The sequence below is a fragment of the Triturus cristatus genome, chromosome 10, assembly GCF_964204655.1.
Source record: "Triturus cristatus chromosome 10, aTriCri1.1, whole genome shotgun sequence".
In the NCBI taxonomy this organism is placed as follows: Eukaryota; Metazoa; Chordata; class Amphibia; order Caudata; family Salamandridae; genus Triturus; species Triturus cristatus.
Window position 1 is genome coordinate 493,555,110 of NC_140593.1, and position 17,259 is coordinate 493,572,368.

Consider the following 17,259-nt stretch of genomic DNA (forward strand, 5'->3'; position numbering starts at 1 on the left):
ACAGTGCGTAACGTCCGCTAGTGGAATACCCCAGGCTTGCCCGTCCCGGCGGAGCCGGATAGCCAAGGGCTCCACTGCGAGCGCGAATAATGAAGGTGAGAGGGGGCACCCTTGTGTGTGCCCCTGTGTATTGCGAATTCCGGGGAGATGTAGCGACCGAGACGGACCCGAGATGTAAGGTCGGTGTAGAGCAGGCGAGTGTAGGCTAAGAGCGTGGAACCCAGTCCCGCCCGTTCGAGGACGGTGAAGAGGAACTGCCATGTTAGGGTGTCAAACCCCTTCTCAAGGTCCAGAATGAGGCACGCCGCCCGAGGGTAGCGATCGCCCAGTTGGTCCTGGATATGAAAAAGGCGCCGGATATTGTGAGAAGTGTTCCTTCCCGGGACAAAACCACATTGGTCAGGATGGACCAGTGGACGTATGATTTGCGAGTATCTGTCTGCTAAGATTTTCCCCAGGATTTTGCAGTCCGCTGTAAGTAGTGTGATGGGGCGATAGGAGGCTAGGAGTTGGGGATCCCGGTCGGGTTTCGGGAATGTCACGATCACTGATGCTCTCATGGAACGGGGCAGTTCACCGATTTTGACTGCCGAGTCCAGTACTGCTGATAAGCGTTGAGTCAGCAGAGGGGCAAAGGTGGTGTAGTATTCAAGTGGAAACCCGTCCAGGCTGGGGCCTTACCATGGGCCAAGGCTCATATCGCTCTTTTAATCTCAGTGGCTTGTATCGTTGCATCCAACCCCTTCCGGTCTGCAGCAGAAATCTGGGGGAGGGATAGAGGATCTAGAAAGTGGTCGACGGCCCCTGGATCAAGAGATGAGGGGGCAGTGTAGACCGCCGAGTAATGGTGGTAAAAGGCCTGGAGGATCTCATCCTGGGATTGCACCAAGGTGCCCTGGGAGTTTATGATTGCAGTGATGGGCCGGACTTCAGCATCCTGTTTGGCGAGCCATGCCAAGAGTGTGCCCGTTTTATCACGGTCCTTGTGCATTCGGGTTGCATAAGACCGAAAATTGTGACGTCGGAGATCCACGCATGCCTCCTGATATGCCGATTTGGCTTGGGCGACTTGGGTCGCCGTCACCACCGACTGATCTACGGCTTTTGTGGCCGTGGCCAGTCGTCGTTCCGCCTTCTCTAGGGCTTGCTCCAAGGTATGTCTTATCCCGACCCTCTGCCGGATACATTCCCCGCGAGCTACCACCTTGAAGCTGTCCCACTCGACCAGGATCGATGATGCAGTCCCTGTGTTATGCGTAAAGTAATCCGAAATGCTGCTTTGGTGTTCGTGCGTGAAAACCTGGTATGTGAGGCATTCCCTTGTTAATCGCCATGTGGGGACCGGGGGGTGCGGGGGTCTCCATTGGAGACTAAGCAGGTGCGCATCGTGATCCGAAACGACTCTACCCAAATAATCCGAGTGGCATATTTGCAAGAGGAGCGTTGCGGTGCAGAGGAATCGGTCAAGTCGAACTCGCAGGTTGTGTGGGATGGAGTGAAAAGAGTAAATACGGGTCTGAGGGTGGTGTAATCTCCATGCGTCTGTGAGCGACCAGTGTGCGACCCATGCTTTAAAGCGCTCGATTTGTCTGTAGGCGGAGGAGTGGGGGATGCGACTGATCCAATCTTGGATCTAGGATACAGTTATAGTCCCCGCCTAGTATCCAGGGCACATGCGTGAATTAGGCTAAAGCGTTTGTGAGTCGATCCCAGAATTTATCCTGATCGACATTCGGGGCGTATATACTTCCCAAGAGGACTGCCCTCCCATCTAAAAGTCCCTCCAGTAGGGCGAATCTGCCGTCATCATCCACCACCCGTCTAAGTTCCCGGAATGGGGTTCCCGGGCGGATCCATATCAGTGCCCCCCGGGCAAACGAGGAGTATGTCGTGGCGTAGATAAGTCCGCGCCATTTTACTCGCAGCTTGCCCACTTCGGCTGAGTTAAGGTGGGTTTCCTGTAGGCAAAGGATGGACGCTTTCTGTCGCTTCGCATAAGCGTATATCGCATATCGCAGGCCGCGTTTATTGAGTGTAAGTATGTTGATGTTTGTGGTGTTCGTCAGCTGTGCCATGAGTAATATGGTCTGTGGGAGGGTCGGGTCAGGTGTCCACTGGGCAGGATTTTGAGTGATCTCCTAGGGATGCGCCGCGCCCGCGAGGAGTAGGCAGGTGGGGGGTCTGTCCAAGCGGACCGTCTGTGACACATGGCCCCATGGCAGGGTGGGACATGTTTGAACCGGGATATTAACAACGCATGGGGGTGCGGGAAACTGTCCCAATACATAGGACTCATCGTTCAGGAAACGGTGTGTCCAAACTTCCTTCCGTAACACAAGGGGGGAGAACTACTCTATGTGATAGGGGGTAACGGCGTGCAAGTGCGAGGCCACACGTTGAGTGGGCATGTAGAAGGGGCAATGCGCGTCTTGTGCGGGGTGTTGGCTCCTGTGTGTGAGACAATGTGCATGAGGTGAACTTCACATATAAGGATATTGTGCGGCAGACTGTATGTCCGAGCCACTTCAGGGTGAGGTAGGAGAGATCAGTCCGTCTAGTAGCCCATCCGCGGTTTGTGGGGTGGCGTGGGGGAGTGCCGCCAGGTCAGCTCCCGAGATGGTGCCATCGCTGTCGTTGTCGCCATCTGATGAGAACAGATGTGGGGGTCGGTCTATAGGCTCCGAGGGCCGTGGGGAGCGTAGATCAATAGCTGCCTGCAGAGCCTCACGCCTCTCTCGCATTATTTGTTCAAGGTCGGGCGAGTCATGAGAGCCTCTTGTTGATCTGGGTTCGGTGTTACGGATCTTCTTGGGGCGTTTCCGTGTGCGGAAAGTTTTGAGAGGCGAACCCCTGTGGGGGTGAGGGTTGGGCGCTCGGGGGCAGTGCTGGTCTGCCCAGTCTTGTGCGGCTTCAATGGAGGTGAAGAAGAGGGAAGCCCCATTGTGGATGATCTTTAGGCGGGCTGGGGATAGCAAGCCTGGTTGTCATTGATATCTTAGTTTTGATGAACCCTAAGCATCACCTGAGTCTGTCTTCGATGGTGGCTTTTTAGCAGAGACATTGGTGTAATATCTCCAAAGGTTGTTGATAATTGGTGCATGAAAGCTCCTCATTCGTCGTCCTAATGTTATGCCAAAGCAGCATATCTACAACAAAGTCCCATTGTTTCCTAAATGACTTCTCTGTAGTTCTTTGTTAATGAACCTGCAGAGGTGTACATACCATACTTGTGTTATGTTAAATAGTCTTGGGTCTAAAATTTATTTTCTCACCCCTCTTGATTATGGGCTATCTTCTAAACTTTACCTGACTGGTGCCTCTTTCAGTGATGTGGTAGCTACAAAAATATGTTGGGAAGGGAAAGATCTTGAATTGTCGAAGATGCCCTTAAACTGAGTGCAGATTAAACAGAGGCCCGTCTTGTGAGCGCCATCCCCGCTGTAAACACTCTTTAAAGTCTGACCCCACAAGGCACTTCCAGGCTGTTCACAGTCACCATACTATTGAGCGTTGTGCAGCATGGGAGATTTAAACAAAAAGCACATGTTAAAAGGTAGGATTTACGTGAGACCACTGGAATTATGTGGCAGATTTAATAAAATAATGTGGCAAAATAAGTAGCAGAATGCGGCATGTTCTCTGGCGGTGCTATTTTTATTTTATTTCACACATTAATTCTGAATAGGGAAAAATTTCACCTCAATAGTTTCAGTATGACATCGGAATTCGGCAATCGGCAACTCAAGGAAGGGTGACATATTCATCTTTGCAAATGTTATGCTATTGCACAACACTGCATCTGGTCCCTTTTTTTGTAATTTTTGATCCGTTCCAGTTAGAAAAAGTTTTTGTTGTTGAAATTTGTAAATTTTGGAGTTGATAGAGGATTATGTGGCACTGCGGTAAACCCATAGTTATGCTGAAAGGCCTACGCCACAGAATTACATAATTCCAGTGGCTCTGCGTATATGGTCTAGTTAAAACTGCATGCTATGAAAACTAAAATTCTGTCTGCCTAAATCTGATCAGGTATACATTTTTTATCTTGCGAATGGTGCTTCCTCTTTGGCAAAAAATATATGCCAAAATACAAAACACGTAGTACACAATATCCTCAACACCACCTCTATTGATCTTAGAAAATAAATTGCAGCTTTAGAATATTACAGATTTGAAAACAGACACACCTTTAGATTCTGGAAGTACCTTTTGTGTTGTGGCAAATTACAATTCCTGGCGTAATGTTTCTTATCACACACATATAACGGAGTTTCTGAAATTATCCTGAAATGTTTGCATGGACTAGCAACGGGCTTCATTGAGGTAACCTAAGCGAGCATGTGAAAACACATCAACAAGTATGAAAATACATAATGAAACAAGTGCAATATTCCGAATAGACCGCAACCGAGCACCCCAAAAAATGCAGCTTCCAAGCTCTCGTAAATCAATGCAATCTTGGCATAGTGAGGTGCTTGCTTGTGAGTTGCCTCCATGTTATGCACAGTACTTACAGCTTCAGCCCTAGTTCCACACATAGCCATCCCAGTTTCTTCCAGTGGTTAGACATATGGTCCGACTAACTTCTGTATTTGAACATCTTGCAGATTTCACATTAGTTGCTGAGAGGTGTCCAACAATACTGCTGTGCAGTGCAACAGCCTGGAACATATGATCGGTCGAACAAGAATCTTTTCTTAGGACCCACCAATTGTGGACATGTTTTTGAGGAGTTATGAAGATGAAAGTGGACTGCTTTTGAGTTTGCTGCCGTCGTAGGGGCAAAAGCGTAGTTGGGATTATAAATAAATTCAAAGTTATATATACAAAATATAAAATCGCAATTCCTTCTGGTACGTGCTGTTTCAACCACATTTCTGATTGTCTCCTGAAAGAACATGGAGTGTCTTTTTAGAGTGTAGTTGTGAAGCCAATTAATCCATTGTATTGCACTGTACTAGTCTTTTGAAACTTCCTTTTAAAAAAAATAAAAAAAAAATACAAACCAAATCCTTCGCAATTTACAGGTGTTCCCCATGACAAGCTCAGGTGCCCCCATCAGCGAGTACCCCTTTATAAGGACTGGTCTGCTGGGCTTTATTGGACCGGGTGGACTGGTGTTTGTTGTGGGCAAGATGGACGGCCTAATGGTCGTGAGTGGACGAAGACACAATGCGGATGACATCGTGGCAACAGCATTGGCAGTGGAACCCATGAAATTTGTCTACAGGGGAAGGTTTGTGCTCTACTATTTAAAAATAACATCTACTCATGGTAGGAATGGGGTTTGTGGTTGGAATTTTTTTTTTTTTAATGTTTATTATTTGAAGGGCGAACAGTGTAGGGAAATGTACGTGTTGGTTGTTGACTGTAGCTGCACACTGTATGCTCGGATGTGGATCACAGGTGGTGGTTATTATTTACCCACAGTGCGCTTCTCTTGGGAATTTATTTCACCAAATTAATCAATATTAAAAGTTGGATAAATAATTATTTATTTTTAGCTCCAAAGCCGTCATGTGTTTTGTGTTTTTTACTTGGATGCACCAAGCCCTTATTCTGACAAACTTTGGATTAGTTTCCATGCTTACGGTTTACTTAAGTGTGGTCATATAACGCAAAGAGATAGTATCAGTATTGAGGGAAGTCCTGAAAGATGCTATGAGGCACCTCATCTTTGATCTTCGTGCTTAGTTCCTGAACCGATTATAGTGACTTTACCAGGCTGCTCCCTTCTCCTAAATGTATGTCCTTTCTGATTATTAATGTGTTAAGCCCCCTTCCCATACTCTCTCTAGCACACCTTCTCCCCCTCTCCTTGCTGAGTTTTCCCGCACACAGCATATTAAGAGTGACAACACCTGAATGCAGTACCATATATGGGAAACAGTTGTGTCAAGTTGATCAAAACCTCCTCTAAAAGATCTTGAATCACAACCTCTGGTATTTGTTTTCTTTTACATTGTTTTAGTCTGCTGTCTACAGAAGCAGATTGGGGCTTCTCTTCTAATACCTGTATAGTGTGATCTCCTTCCCCTTTATCCTCTGGCACAATAACATTATCTTTCAGGCATCTACTGGCTGGTAGCTCTTATAGCAGTATGCCTTGTTGACATCCCTATGCATTTGGCGTGTTATTGTCTTCACATGCAGCTCTTTACAGCCTGCCCTCTGTTTGATATACCTCACACATTTCATGGCTCTCTGGCATTAGTGGAGGAAAAGAGCATATTACACTTCTTTTTATTTCAGATTCCGAAACCTTTACTTGTGAATCTCATCCTTGGCATACCGATATAGGTACCTTGTTGCTTTACATACTCAACATGACTCAGTAGGTTTGAGGGTGATGGCAGGGTGCTTTCGGTTACCTCAATCTTGTCTCCCTTTTCAAGTTTGCTATGCTGATAAACAGGTTCATTAGCTTGCTGCTGCATAGTAGAAGGCTGTCTTTCTTGTTCTTTGCTGCTTCTGAAGATTGCTGCAATTAGCCAGGCTTTTTGTTTGCACTGGAAGTAGTGCAACTTCACATTTAGGTGGTGTATGTCTTTGTCTTTCAAGTGTAACCACAACTCCTTGGGACATAGGAGTTTTCTAAATGGATATGTTTCGTGGGGATGATGGTGAGTTTCTTTTTTTACATTTACATCCATGTTAGGTTTTACCTGAAGTGATTCTAGACGTGAAGTTGACATTTTAGATGATCCTTTTGTATAAAGTCTTAGTAAACTCTGTGTATTTTACTGTAAGTGCATTTTGGACCGATTTTTCTTAGCATCACTGAACAGTGGCAATCACTATCTTCTGCTGCTGAAATGACTCCTGTGATTAGCATTTAGTTTTAGGAATTGACTGTGGTCGTAGCTTGCATACTTCTGATCATTCACTGAGATTATTTTGTATGTCACAGAATAGCAGTATATTCAGTTAATGTCCTTCATGATGAACGGATAGTCATTGTGGCGGAGCAGCGGCCCGACTCCACGGAAGAAGACAGCTTTCAGTGGATGAGCAGGGTGCTGCAGGTAAGTAAGGACGTTACATGAAATCTCTACAACTTGATTGCACATGTTAGGTTGAATTCATAGAGCTTCTGTCCACAGAGGCGTTTGCATGCTAGAGGAAGGCAGACAGTCACTAAAATGATGAGGGGTTAAGCTTGTACAATTCAGGGGATGCTTGCAGAGGAAAATCTAATTGAAAACAATCCTGCCACCAAAGGAGTCTATTTTATTGGTGTCCTTGAAGCAGATCAAGTTGAAGGTGGAGGACCAAAGCAAGTGATGACCAGGAGGTGGCACTCATGCAAGTCATTACTATCCTGTAGCACTACTGCCGATTATGAGTAGGTACTGTATCCAAACAGACTGTTACCTAAGAGGAACCAGAATATTCTGGCTTGTGGGTGGATACTAGCAGATTGGAGCTGGAAGTGAAGAGGAAAGGGGAGTGCAATAGTAGATTACAGTTAGGAGAAAGGGCTAAACAAAGATGTGGGTAGCGAGTGGGCCAAAGTTTATTGTTGCCAGGTATCAAAAGAATACTCTTTTCTAATGGATATCCCTGATAGAATATATCTAGGTAGGCTGAACCGATTTAGATTTTAAGTTTCAGACTGAATCAAGATCGAGTATGTACAAGGTTGGGGACAAAGTAAAATGTAGATTTAAGGGCAAATCAGTGTGGAGCAAATCCAGGTGCGGTTTGAAAAGGAATTATAACTGTTTGTCAAGAATAGATTACAATGCTTCTTATGTGATGGGCAAACACCAGTCTTTGATGAGGGTTGTAGGCAGGGTTAGAATTAAAGGGTGTTTTCCCTGGGGAACCGTTCTGAAAGCAACTTGGGTTTTAGCATGATAAAAGAGGAGCTCGTCGGGGTGGAGCGGGGGGGAGGGAGGTTCGGGATGATGATGGGGGTGGGGGGGGTTAAAAAAGGAATACATTGTTTCACTAAAATATAGCTTGTGTTGGACCAAAGTGGGTCATGGCTAGAAAGTGTGTACAAGTTAGCTAATGGATGTGAGGTTGGGTTTCAGTAGCTCGTATTGGGGAACTGAATTACATTTTAACATCGGCTTGAGACAGGGCAGAATTAGATGGTTAGTATGTTTAGCCACAGGGTAAGACCAAAGTAGATTTTAATTTTGAGTGTGACTGGAAAAAAGGAAGACAATGCTGCAGGACTCAAGTACAATCTAAGTAGGGTTAATTGATATAGTAAAAAAAATAAGTACAGGATGGGACTAAATGTAGGTAGTGGTGTGACTAAATTAGATTGTGGGTAGAAGTGAGAGCAAAATAATGTATCATTGGGTTGGAGCAATTTAAACTGTTGCTAAAGGGGGTGGCAAAGAATAGTTCATTGCTGGTAAGTGGGACTAATATGCGAAGTTCATAAATCAAGTTTATTATGGATCGGGGACATGACGAGTGTAGATCATAGGTAGTATGAGTGAGGCCAGAGTAGAGTCTGACAAGATGGCACAGCATAAGTGGATATCAAATACGGAGAACAGCCAACGTTAATGGGGAGTAGGGAGTATAAACTAACTTAGAACTTGGTTGTAGGGTGCAATCACATAGATTGTAGACTGTGCGTGGAATGTAAGAATTAGCTAGTTACTTGGAAAAAAGTAGATTGTGTCTAATGGTTGACACCAAGAAGCTTGTACCTAGCCAATAAAACTGAAGTAAGTCCTATAAATTGCTGTGGGGGGAGACTAGAGCACATGATAGGATGTGGAGGGATTCATTCTGCTTGTTATATGCGTTGCAGATTTGTATCTGGATCTCACTTGCTCTTTCTAGTCATATAAAGTCGATTGAGCGCAATGCCAATATCAGTTCAACTTTACTGCTACAGGATTGAAAGCAACAGTACCCAATGTATACCTGTACTCTGTTAATTTTTGATCATTCTTTCAGGCCATCGACAGTATTCATCAAGTGGGAGTTTACTGTTTAGCACTGGTACCAGCAAACACACTCCCCAAAACTCCCTTGGGTGGCATTCACCTGTCAGAAACCAAACAGCTTTTCCTGGAAGGCGCGCTCCACCCCTGCAACGTGTTGATGTGCCCACATACCTGTGTGACAAACCTTCCCAAACCAAGACAAAAACAGCCAGGTAGGCCTTTAGGCTTTGGTTATTAAATGTTATGTACATACAGTGTAATTATTTTGAACGTGGTTTGGTAAAGTTTTGAGACATCATAAGATAAATTACAAAGAAGTGGATAGAGCCACATTGGTGTAAGAACTGCTTGACACTACTGCAGAAAAATAAAGGTGTCGGTTTTGTTTCAACAGTTTTCCTTTCTAGTAAATGGTATATCGGAGGAGAATTTTTCTTTGTTTGACTTTAAATGCAGGCTGTGAGATTGAGTCACAAAAGTTTCTTAATAAAGTCATCCAGTTGTGCCTGTATGGTCACCACTTTATTTGGGGCAGATTTTTGTTTTCAAATCTTTGGGAATCTGCTGCTGTCAGAGCTTCACAGGAACTCCGACAGCACAGTTATTTCTGCTTATAAAATGTAATAGGTGTACCTCTCCTCATGTGCAAAAGTGCTGTTGCACCAGAAAATCTGTTGACCTGTGTTCTTGGACAACCAACTTCCTGTGAACTCTCATCATTTCTGGAGCCCAAACCCTGCGCTGTTTTAGGTCATGTTTGTCGGCACTTTACAAGCAAATCTTAAATTCTGATGGATACTTCCAGCAGAAATTTCCTCAGCTTGTGGATCTCCTGAGTCAATGAGACATTGGGGACATATATAGACATGCTGACATCAGTTCCTCTTTTTCCACGCATTTCAACATGGATCAGAAGCTCCGCTCCTACCGTAGTTTTTTCTAAATTTTTGAAAGTGTGTAGTGATGTCACCCTAAAAGACAACCGGGTTTAATCAGTGATGCACTCATTGTATGTAGTTAGGAATAGGCCCCCAAGCCTGCCTTTGGTTCCTCAGTGGCAAACAAAATTATATTTCTGTGACAAATGCTCTCTAATGCTTCCAAAGGCCACCAGTAGAAAGCCAAACTCCTATTTAGCAGGGCATAAGAAGCAAAGTCAGTCCCACTCTATATTGCAGTGTTGTTTCTGTTAACCACCCTTAAGTAAGTCCAGAACAAAATAAAAAGACAGGTCCAAAAGAAACATAAAAATTCTAAGCAAGTCTCTTTGTGTCCCCAAGGCTCCTGCTCCAGTGAAAGGTCTCATAGTTTGGGTCTTAAAGGCTGAGAAGTTTGGTTTCAACCCAAATCCTGTTCTGAAACCAGTGTGTCCCATTCAATGCAGACCATTCCACCTCCAGCAGCGAGCTGAGCCTAGACCACCTTGCTGTAGACTTTGCCACTTCTTGCCTTATCGGCCCCAGTTCCAGATTCTGCTCTGACTTGGATTGACGATCCAGAGCCAGCTTTCGCTGATCCAAGATCGTTGTCACACTCTACAAACATCATGCCTTAGCCTCAGGTTGAGGATGACTTTCCTCCTCTTCCCTTGCCCCAGTGACAGTATTTCAGGAGTATGGGGGTCCTTTTTGGGTCCGATTCTGATGTTTTTCAAGGCCTTGAGGATGTTGCCTAGAATGAAAACGATGAAGAGGAGGCATACAACTTGTCCTCACCTTATTACACCGATGCTGGCTTGTATCTTTCAATCTAATGGATTGGACTTTTCACCAGAAAATGAATTAAGTACGACCTTGGGGCCACCGACAAAGAAAGTGCCTATTTTGCTGCGGTTTTACTCACAGGTAGTAGATTAACATTTGCCTAAAATGGAGACTAAGGATTTAACTAGCCTGGATCATCAACTTTCAAGTCCTTGCTGCCATTTAATGAAGCACTGACTGTCTCTCATAGCAGCCTTGCTCGACCCTACCAATGAATAATCTCATTACGTGATGACAAAGACCTGCGCCAGGTCATCCAGCCTCTCTGGCGCAGCATCCTACTCTTATCGTTCAAGCCTCTACAATCACAAAAGGAAACCGAATTTTATTCCACTGAAACACCAGACAGTTAATGTAAGAAAATAGGCACTATAAGCAAGAGACTTCTCTTCGGCTAGCTTTATGCTTCACTTGTTGAATGTTGTCTCTTTGGGGTCACCACATGCAATGCTCTCTTGGGCAGTGCTTCCCAAACTGTGGGTCGCAACCCAAAATCCTATTAATAAATAAAGATGGCTTTAAATTTTGCATTTATCTTGTCACATTTGCTGTGCTTTGAAGCCAGAGGTAACATTTCAGGCTCTGTATTTTGACAAATTGCTACTTTTTTAACGAGGGGATTGGTGTTTACAAACTCCTCTCACTTTGAAATCAGAGAACGAAAAGTCAAGTGAATTGTGTGGCAGTCTTGCTGGAGATACAGGCATCTTAAAGTAAAAAGGCTGTAGGATGTCTTTTTTGTAACACAGAACGAAATCTAAATATATGTAAATTAACTTTACACATTTAGCAGTTAGGAGAGCAAAATGAAGCACATTTAATGTAATTCTGAGGTGATGCAACTTTAGATTTCAATAGGATCAAAACAAATCAAGACAATTTCTTGGTGGTGCATAAAGGATTGATATTCACTGAAACTTGATTTCCACACATCATTTCTGTGCAATTTAGTTTTAGCTGTAAAACTATGTCTGTGCACATTTAGTGGCCATTTCAATGGAAATAAGCTAGCTGTAAATGACAGTGCACTACCACTCAAAGCCTTAGTTACAGTAAAAAAAACAAATCACCTGCCTCATGTCCATTAAATATAGGTTGGTCATGAAGGTTTGTTGTTCTAAAAATTGAGTTGTGGTTCTATAAAGTTTGGCACTCGCTGTTCTGGGGCATTGCGAGTGAGATTTTACCCATTCATCTTAAGGATTGTTTGCACTCAATTGCCTAGAAATGTATAAGATGGCCAGGACACAGCAAAGAGTATTTCATTATCTGATCTAGACACTGCTGGTTGTGTTGCCTTGGTTACGGGCACTAATGTTGTTACTCAATGTCATGTTTTGATGCATGCCACCATGATTTCTGGGGACGTTGGAGTATCACTACTGGACTTACCCTCTGACAGGACGCAGCAATTAAGCAAAAAAGGCAGACTCTTCTGTGATAGCACTTTTTTAAGATCGCAAATAAATACATCCCCCCCCCCCCCCCCAATTTTCCAATTCTATCAACAGCATTGGAAGATTAGAGGATACTCGATGGGCCTTCGCTAGAGCCAGAGGCCACACTTGCAGTCTCTCCAGAGGCCTGCTCAACCCTTTTGTGGCTCCAAAGGTAGGGATGGAGGTAGAGGATGTGTTCACCAGCAGAAGAAACAATTTTCCTCCTACAGCCATTAGAAGTCAGTAGGAGTCAGGATTCAGCATTGCCTTTACATCTGGTGTACGGTAACTTCAAGCCAGTGGGTTCATAAAATTGTTCAGTTTGGTTATGCCCTCCCTTTCTTGACTACGATTTCCCATGTTGCTTCAGTTTTTGCCCAGATATTGGGGCGGATCATGACTGTATTCTCTCCTTAGAAGCGCTGTTGTTGCTACCCAAAGGCATAATTGAGGTGGTGCCTGATTCAGAGAGGGGTATGAGATGCTACTTCTAATACATATTGGTCCCAAAGAACAGGAAATTGACTTTGCTTTTGGACGCCAGGCTGTAGAATAACTCTCTTAGGAAGGAAAAATTGAGAATGTTGACTCTTGTCCATGTCCTGCTAGGACTGGGTTGGGTCCTTGGACTTACAGGGTGCATACTTTCATGTGACGACCCTGTAGTGCCACAGGAGGTATCTCTGGTTTGTGGTGGATGCAGAACATTTTTGATTCACTGTGCAGCCCTGCTGTGTTACATCAGTCCCTTTGAGTGTTTACAAAGGTCATGGTGGTGGTAGCGGCTCATCTTTATAGGTCAGTAATACATATATTCACAAGCCCCGACGACTGACTCTTGAAGACACTCATCTCAGCTGTTCGCTGATCACATGTAGATTACTGTGTTTTTTTCTGTCCACCCTAGGGTTCTCTATCAATAAACAGAGATCCAACTTTGGCTTGTGCAGAGTGGATACAGTGACTCTGAAGACCTTTCTTCCCCTGCAGTGAGCCCAGGGCATTCAACCTATGATCTAGATGTTTCAGGTGACAGTGTTTGTTCTTGCCCTCAAAGTTCTAAGGTTTCTGGTTCTCTTGATCTTGTGCATCTTGCTTGTGCCTCACACCCGTTGGCATACATGAGTTGTTTAATGGAACCTTCACCTTCAATGGGCCCAGCACTATGGATGCCTTTTTGGGCAGCATCCACATCTGATGCGCAGAAGCTCATGACTTTCTGTGTTGGTGGCAAATGCCAACCTGATTTGGCAGACCATTTTCTTTGCCCCATCCAGAATGGTCTCTGATGACAGATGAGTCCTCTCTGGGCTGGGGGTTGTCAACTGGATGGGTCTCCGCTCAGCTTATTCTGATGGCCTGGATTGCACCAGGTGAGTTTGCTATCTAAAACAGTAAATCCTCAGCCTCTACCCAGCTCTTGGGCTGCCTCTACAGGAGTATCTGCTGGGCCAGCAATTGGCAGGCTTTTAGACCCGAACCTTCACAATCCACTCTTCCTTTTATGGAGATTGAGCGGAACCAGCCGAGAGGTTCTCATGTACTGACAGAGAAGGTGGATGTCCTGGTTAGCTGCCTTCCCCTTTCCACAAAACTAGTTTATTCTGGACATATGTCCAAATTAATTAGTTGGTGTGACACTCTGCAAGCTAAGTTGTCTGATGTCTTTTTATTCTTGCTGGGTTTGGCCTGGCAGGACTTTGCTGTGGGTACGGTCAGAGGTTACTTGTTGGTCCCTTCAGCTTTTCTTCATTTGCCTGATCATCCCACTTTATTCAAATGACCCATTGTAATGCTTTTCTTACAAGGGCTCTCACACATTTCAACCTGCTCCCTTCATTATGCCACAAAGTCACTTCTATTTCACTCTGATGTTCTTGATATGCACTTCTTTCAAGCCTTATTATAGTTGTACCCTGATATTTTTGACGCAATGTTGTTCCTGTTTGTAATCACGGCTGCACAGCCTTCTTCTATGGCAGGCTGGTTCCTAGGACTTGTGCATTCTTTCTTCTAACTATAATGCTGCCTTTTCATAACGGGCAATACTTTATGCTCCCTATGTTCTCCCCTTTGCCACTTCCTTCTGAGGAGGACTCAATGCTACACTAGTTGGATCCACTGTGGGACCTTAGAAGCTGCATTGACAGAACTTAGAAGTACTGGTGAAAGATCAACATTTTGTTGGATTCACCATTGTGAAGAAAGGACAGACAGCCCACAAATGGATCTCATTGCGATGAAATGCCCTTTGTATCAACTGTACTAGGCCTTTGCCAAAAAGGATCCTCCTGAGGACATTGAAGCTCATTCTACCAGAGCAAAGACTGCAACAGTAGCCCTGGGTCATGTGTCCTTGTTTGCATCTCCCAGGCTGCCACGTACGCATCTGACCTCACTTTTTCTGGGCGCTACTATATTTACTCTTAGGACCACAGAGTTATTCATTTCACTCACTTTATCTTGCAGGTCTTTCTAGTGTAAAGACCAATTCTCAGATCCACCAGGGGGACAGTGGTTTGGTATCGATTTACAAGGTTAGGAATCTGCATTTAAAAGTTTCCATCAGAAGAATAAGTTACTTAACTCTAGTAATGCTTTTTTCTAGTGGATACTCTAAGTGTGGATTTCTTAACTACCATCTCCTCCCCTTTTTGGGGAGTAGACTAGTCAAAGCTAATAATGTTTCGAGTTACAATTGCGCACGCTGTCTATGGTCTCAATCTACCATTCATATTCCACTTCTCTGGACTTGGAAAAGGTCTATGAATAAACTGACATCAGCAGCATGGGTGGCGCCTATATGCAGCTCTGTGTTGCCATGTCTGAAGATGGGACAGATGGTCCCACCTGCCCGCACACAGAAACTATTGGAAAGAGTTTTTTGATCCAGTCTGGCACATCAGGAGATTCATAAAGTGAGGAAACGGTTGTTTGATAGAGTAATCACCAGAAAATAACAAAGGTAAGTAACTGCTCTTCTAGAATGTAAATTTGGAAATTCAATATCAATATTTTAATTTACTCTTGATCTCCATATTTAGAGCGAATCAGTAAGGTAGAGAAGTAGTCATTTTATGTTGATTGTGGATATGAATGGAAACTGTGTTTTAATTTATCACAGCATGGTCATGAGTGATGTACCAGAAAAAAGCTAAATTGATAATTTTGCATTTCAACCTTTATCTTTTGTCAAACCCTGTAGGGTCTCTATATGGTTTCCTGCTTTGTGTTGACTGAATGTGGTCCGGAGGCTGAGTTGCTGGCTATTTGAGCCAGAGACCTTGGACTCTAATCTCAGCTATCATACTGAACCAAACCTTCTGTTAGTCTAACAAAAACCTTTCTGCATTGTTCCTTTAATCTTTTAAGTTTGTGAGCAATTAGAAGCAAGCCAAATGCCATTGTCAGACGCTCTTTAATAATCAGAATATTCAAGCATCAGAATGTTCTTCTCAAATGAATACGTCCCACAAGAACCTTGAGGAGTCGGTTTGCTTTAGCCTAGACGCAGACATGTTTGCTAAAAGGAACTGTCCTTATAGATTTGACCAAGTGCATATTTTTTAATTATTTCTGCATGTTTCACATCTGTGATTTGCCTATGGAAAATCAACTTCTGCGCCAGAGAGGAGACAGTATTGATTTTGATTGGCAAGCCTCCGAATGTTACAGCACAATTCCAATATGTGTCCCTTAGAAATTGGCCCTGCCTCTGTGATGGTGGGTAACCTGGTCTCTGGGAAGAGGATTGCACAGGCCAGCGGACGGGACCTTGGACAGATAGAGGACAACGATCAGGCCAGAAAGGTAACTATATTCACATAATATGTTTATGTATTTCTACAGCTAATGTATGTGTTGTTGTAAAACTAATTTGCTCTTCTTTTTTAGTACGTAAAGAATACATAATTCTTCATCCATATTCATTAGAGAGGGAAAGACAGAAACAGAGCTTATTGATTCACAAAGCACTTTACGCATGCAAATCAAATGCATTTTGAAAGCTAGAAAGGATGCATGCAAATCTATCTGGTAATTCACACAGGCCGGTTTGCCTGTGGAAGGTGTTTGTATGTATTTGAAATTTATATAACCTAGCTAAAATGTAGCATCGCTTAAGATGCTGAAGTTCTGACGCTCCACAGGATTTTCAACATTCATGTCACTCGGTGGCTGAAAAATTGTCATTTTCTCTGGGTAGCTCAATGCATTTAAGGTGAGTACTCCTAAACATACACCTTACCAGGCGAAACTGGTGCAAAAACGTACGAGAAAGTGTGCAAAGTATCCACATTTTTCAAGTGAATGTGTGAGGGAAGGGAAGGTTCATAATGAAAAATGTTTTGCATGTGATGAAAAAAGTGGGAGAAAATTACGAAATAAAAAGAATCCTAGTTCCCCCACAAAGGGCCATCTAATCTCTAGCATGTAAAGATCTGGTGGTGATAGTCCCTTCTTTCTACATAGATACACAGGTCAAAAGGAGTGTGGTGGTGCTTTACCCACCAGTTTAGAGCTGGTAGCAGCCACCCTTTTAACCACCTTTCTGAGCTCCAGGGAGAGGTGGAAAGCTTCAATCGCTCCTCCACAGTAAGGCAAAACAGTAATCCTAGACTTACCCTCCCTGGGTTACTGAATCACCTTAACATATGCATTGCATTGACAATCCTTGTCCATACAGAGCTCATGCTAAGAATCACTGTTGGTCCTTGGGACACCCTGTGGTTGGGAAATACCTAGAACATTTCCTTTTTGCTCTACATACCTGGTGTGGGGGTAAGGATGAGTTACCAAAAGTGATTCTCAAGGTTCTGAGATCGGGGAATGACTTGTTTCAACTCGATCTTCCTGCTGGCCTGGGTAGTCAAGCAGGGACCTCAGCGTGATGTTGCTTGCACTTCCATGCTGATATCCCACACTGCACTGCCATTCTCCCACACTGTCCCTGACATCTCTGTCTTTGAGGGCAATTACCGCCAGCAGCCATGGCAGATGCATTATGGTATTTTAGGCTTGGGCAGATGTGATGCCTCCACACACGTCCAATTGAAGCCCATATTCTTCCCATGTAGGTTTTCTTTGTCTCAAACCTCCAAATATGTATACAAAAAAGACAAACTTAGGAAAGTCAGGCAT

At 44.0% G+C, this 17,259-nt stretch overlaps 1 protein-coding gene across 18 annotated transcripts in view; it reads left to right on the forward strand.

Annotated features, from left to right (window-relative positions):
• The window catches only part of DIP2C (DIP2 acetate--CoA ligase C (putative)), a 1,028,010-nt gene that overhangs the window by 857,884 nt on the left and 152,867 nt on the right, over positions 1–17,259 (forward strand). For all 18 annotated transcript variants that reach the window (XM_085631929.1, XM_085631931.1, XM_085631933.1 and 15 more), the window contains 4 exons: positions 5,028–5,236; positions 6,911–7,025; positions 8,929–9,130; positions 15,821–15,930. In XM_085631929.1, coding sequence (XP_085488055.1) covers positions 5,028–5,236; positions 6,911–7,025; positions 8,929–9,130; positions 15,821–15,930 — 636 coding nt within the window. The remainder of the gene's footprint in view (positions 1–5,027; positions 5,237–6,910; positions 7,026–8,928; positions 9,131–15,820; positions 15,931–17,259) is intronic.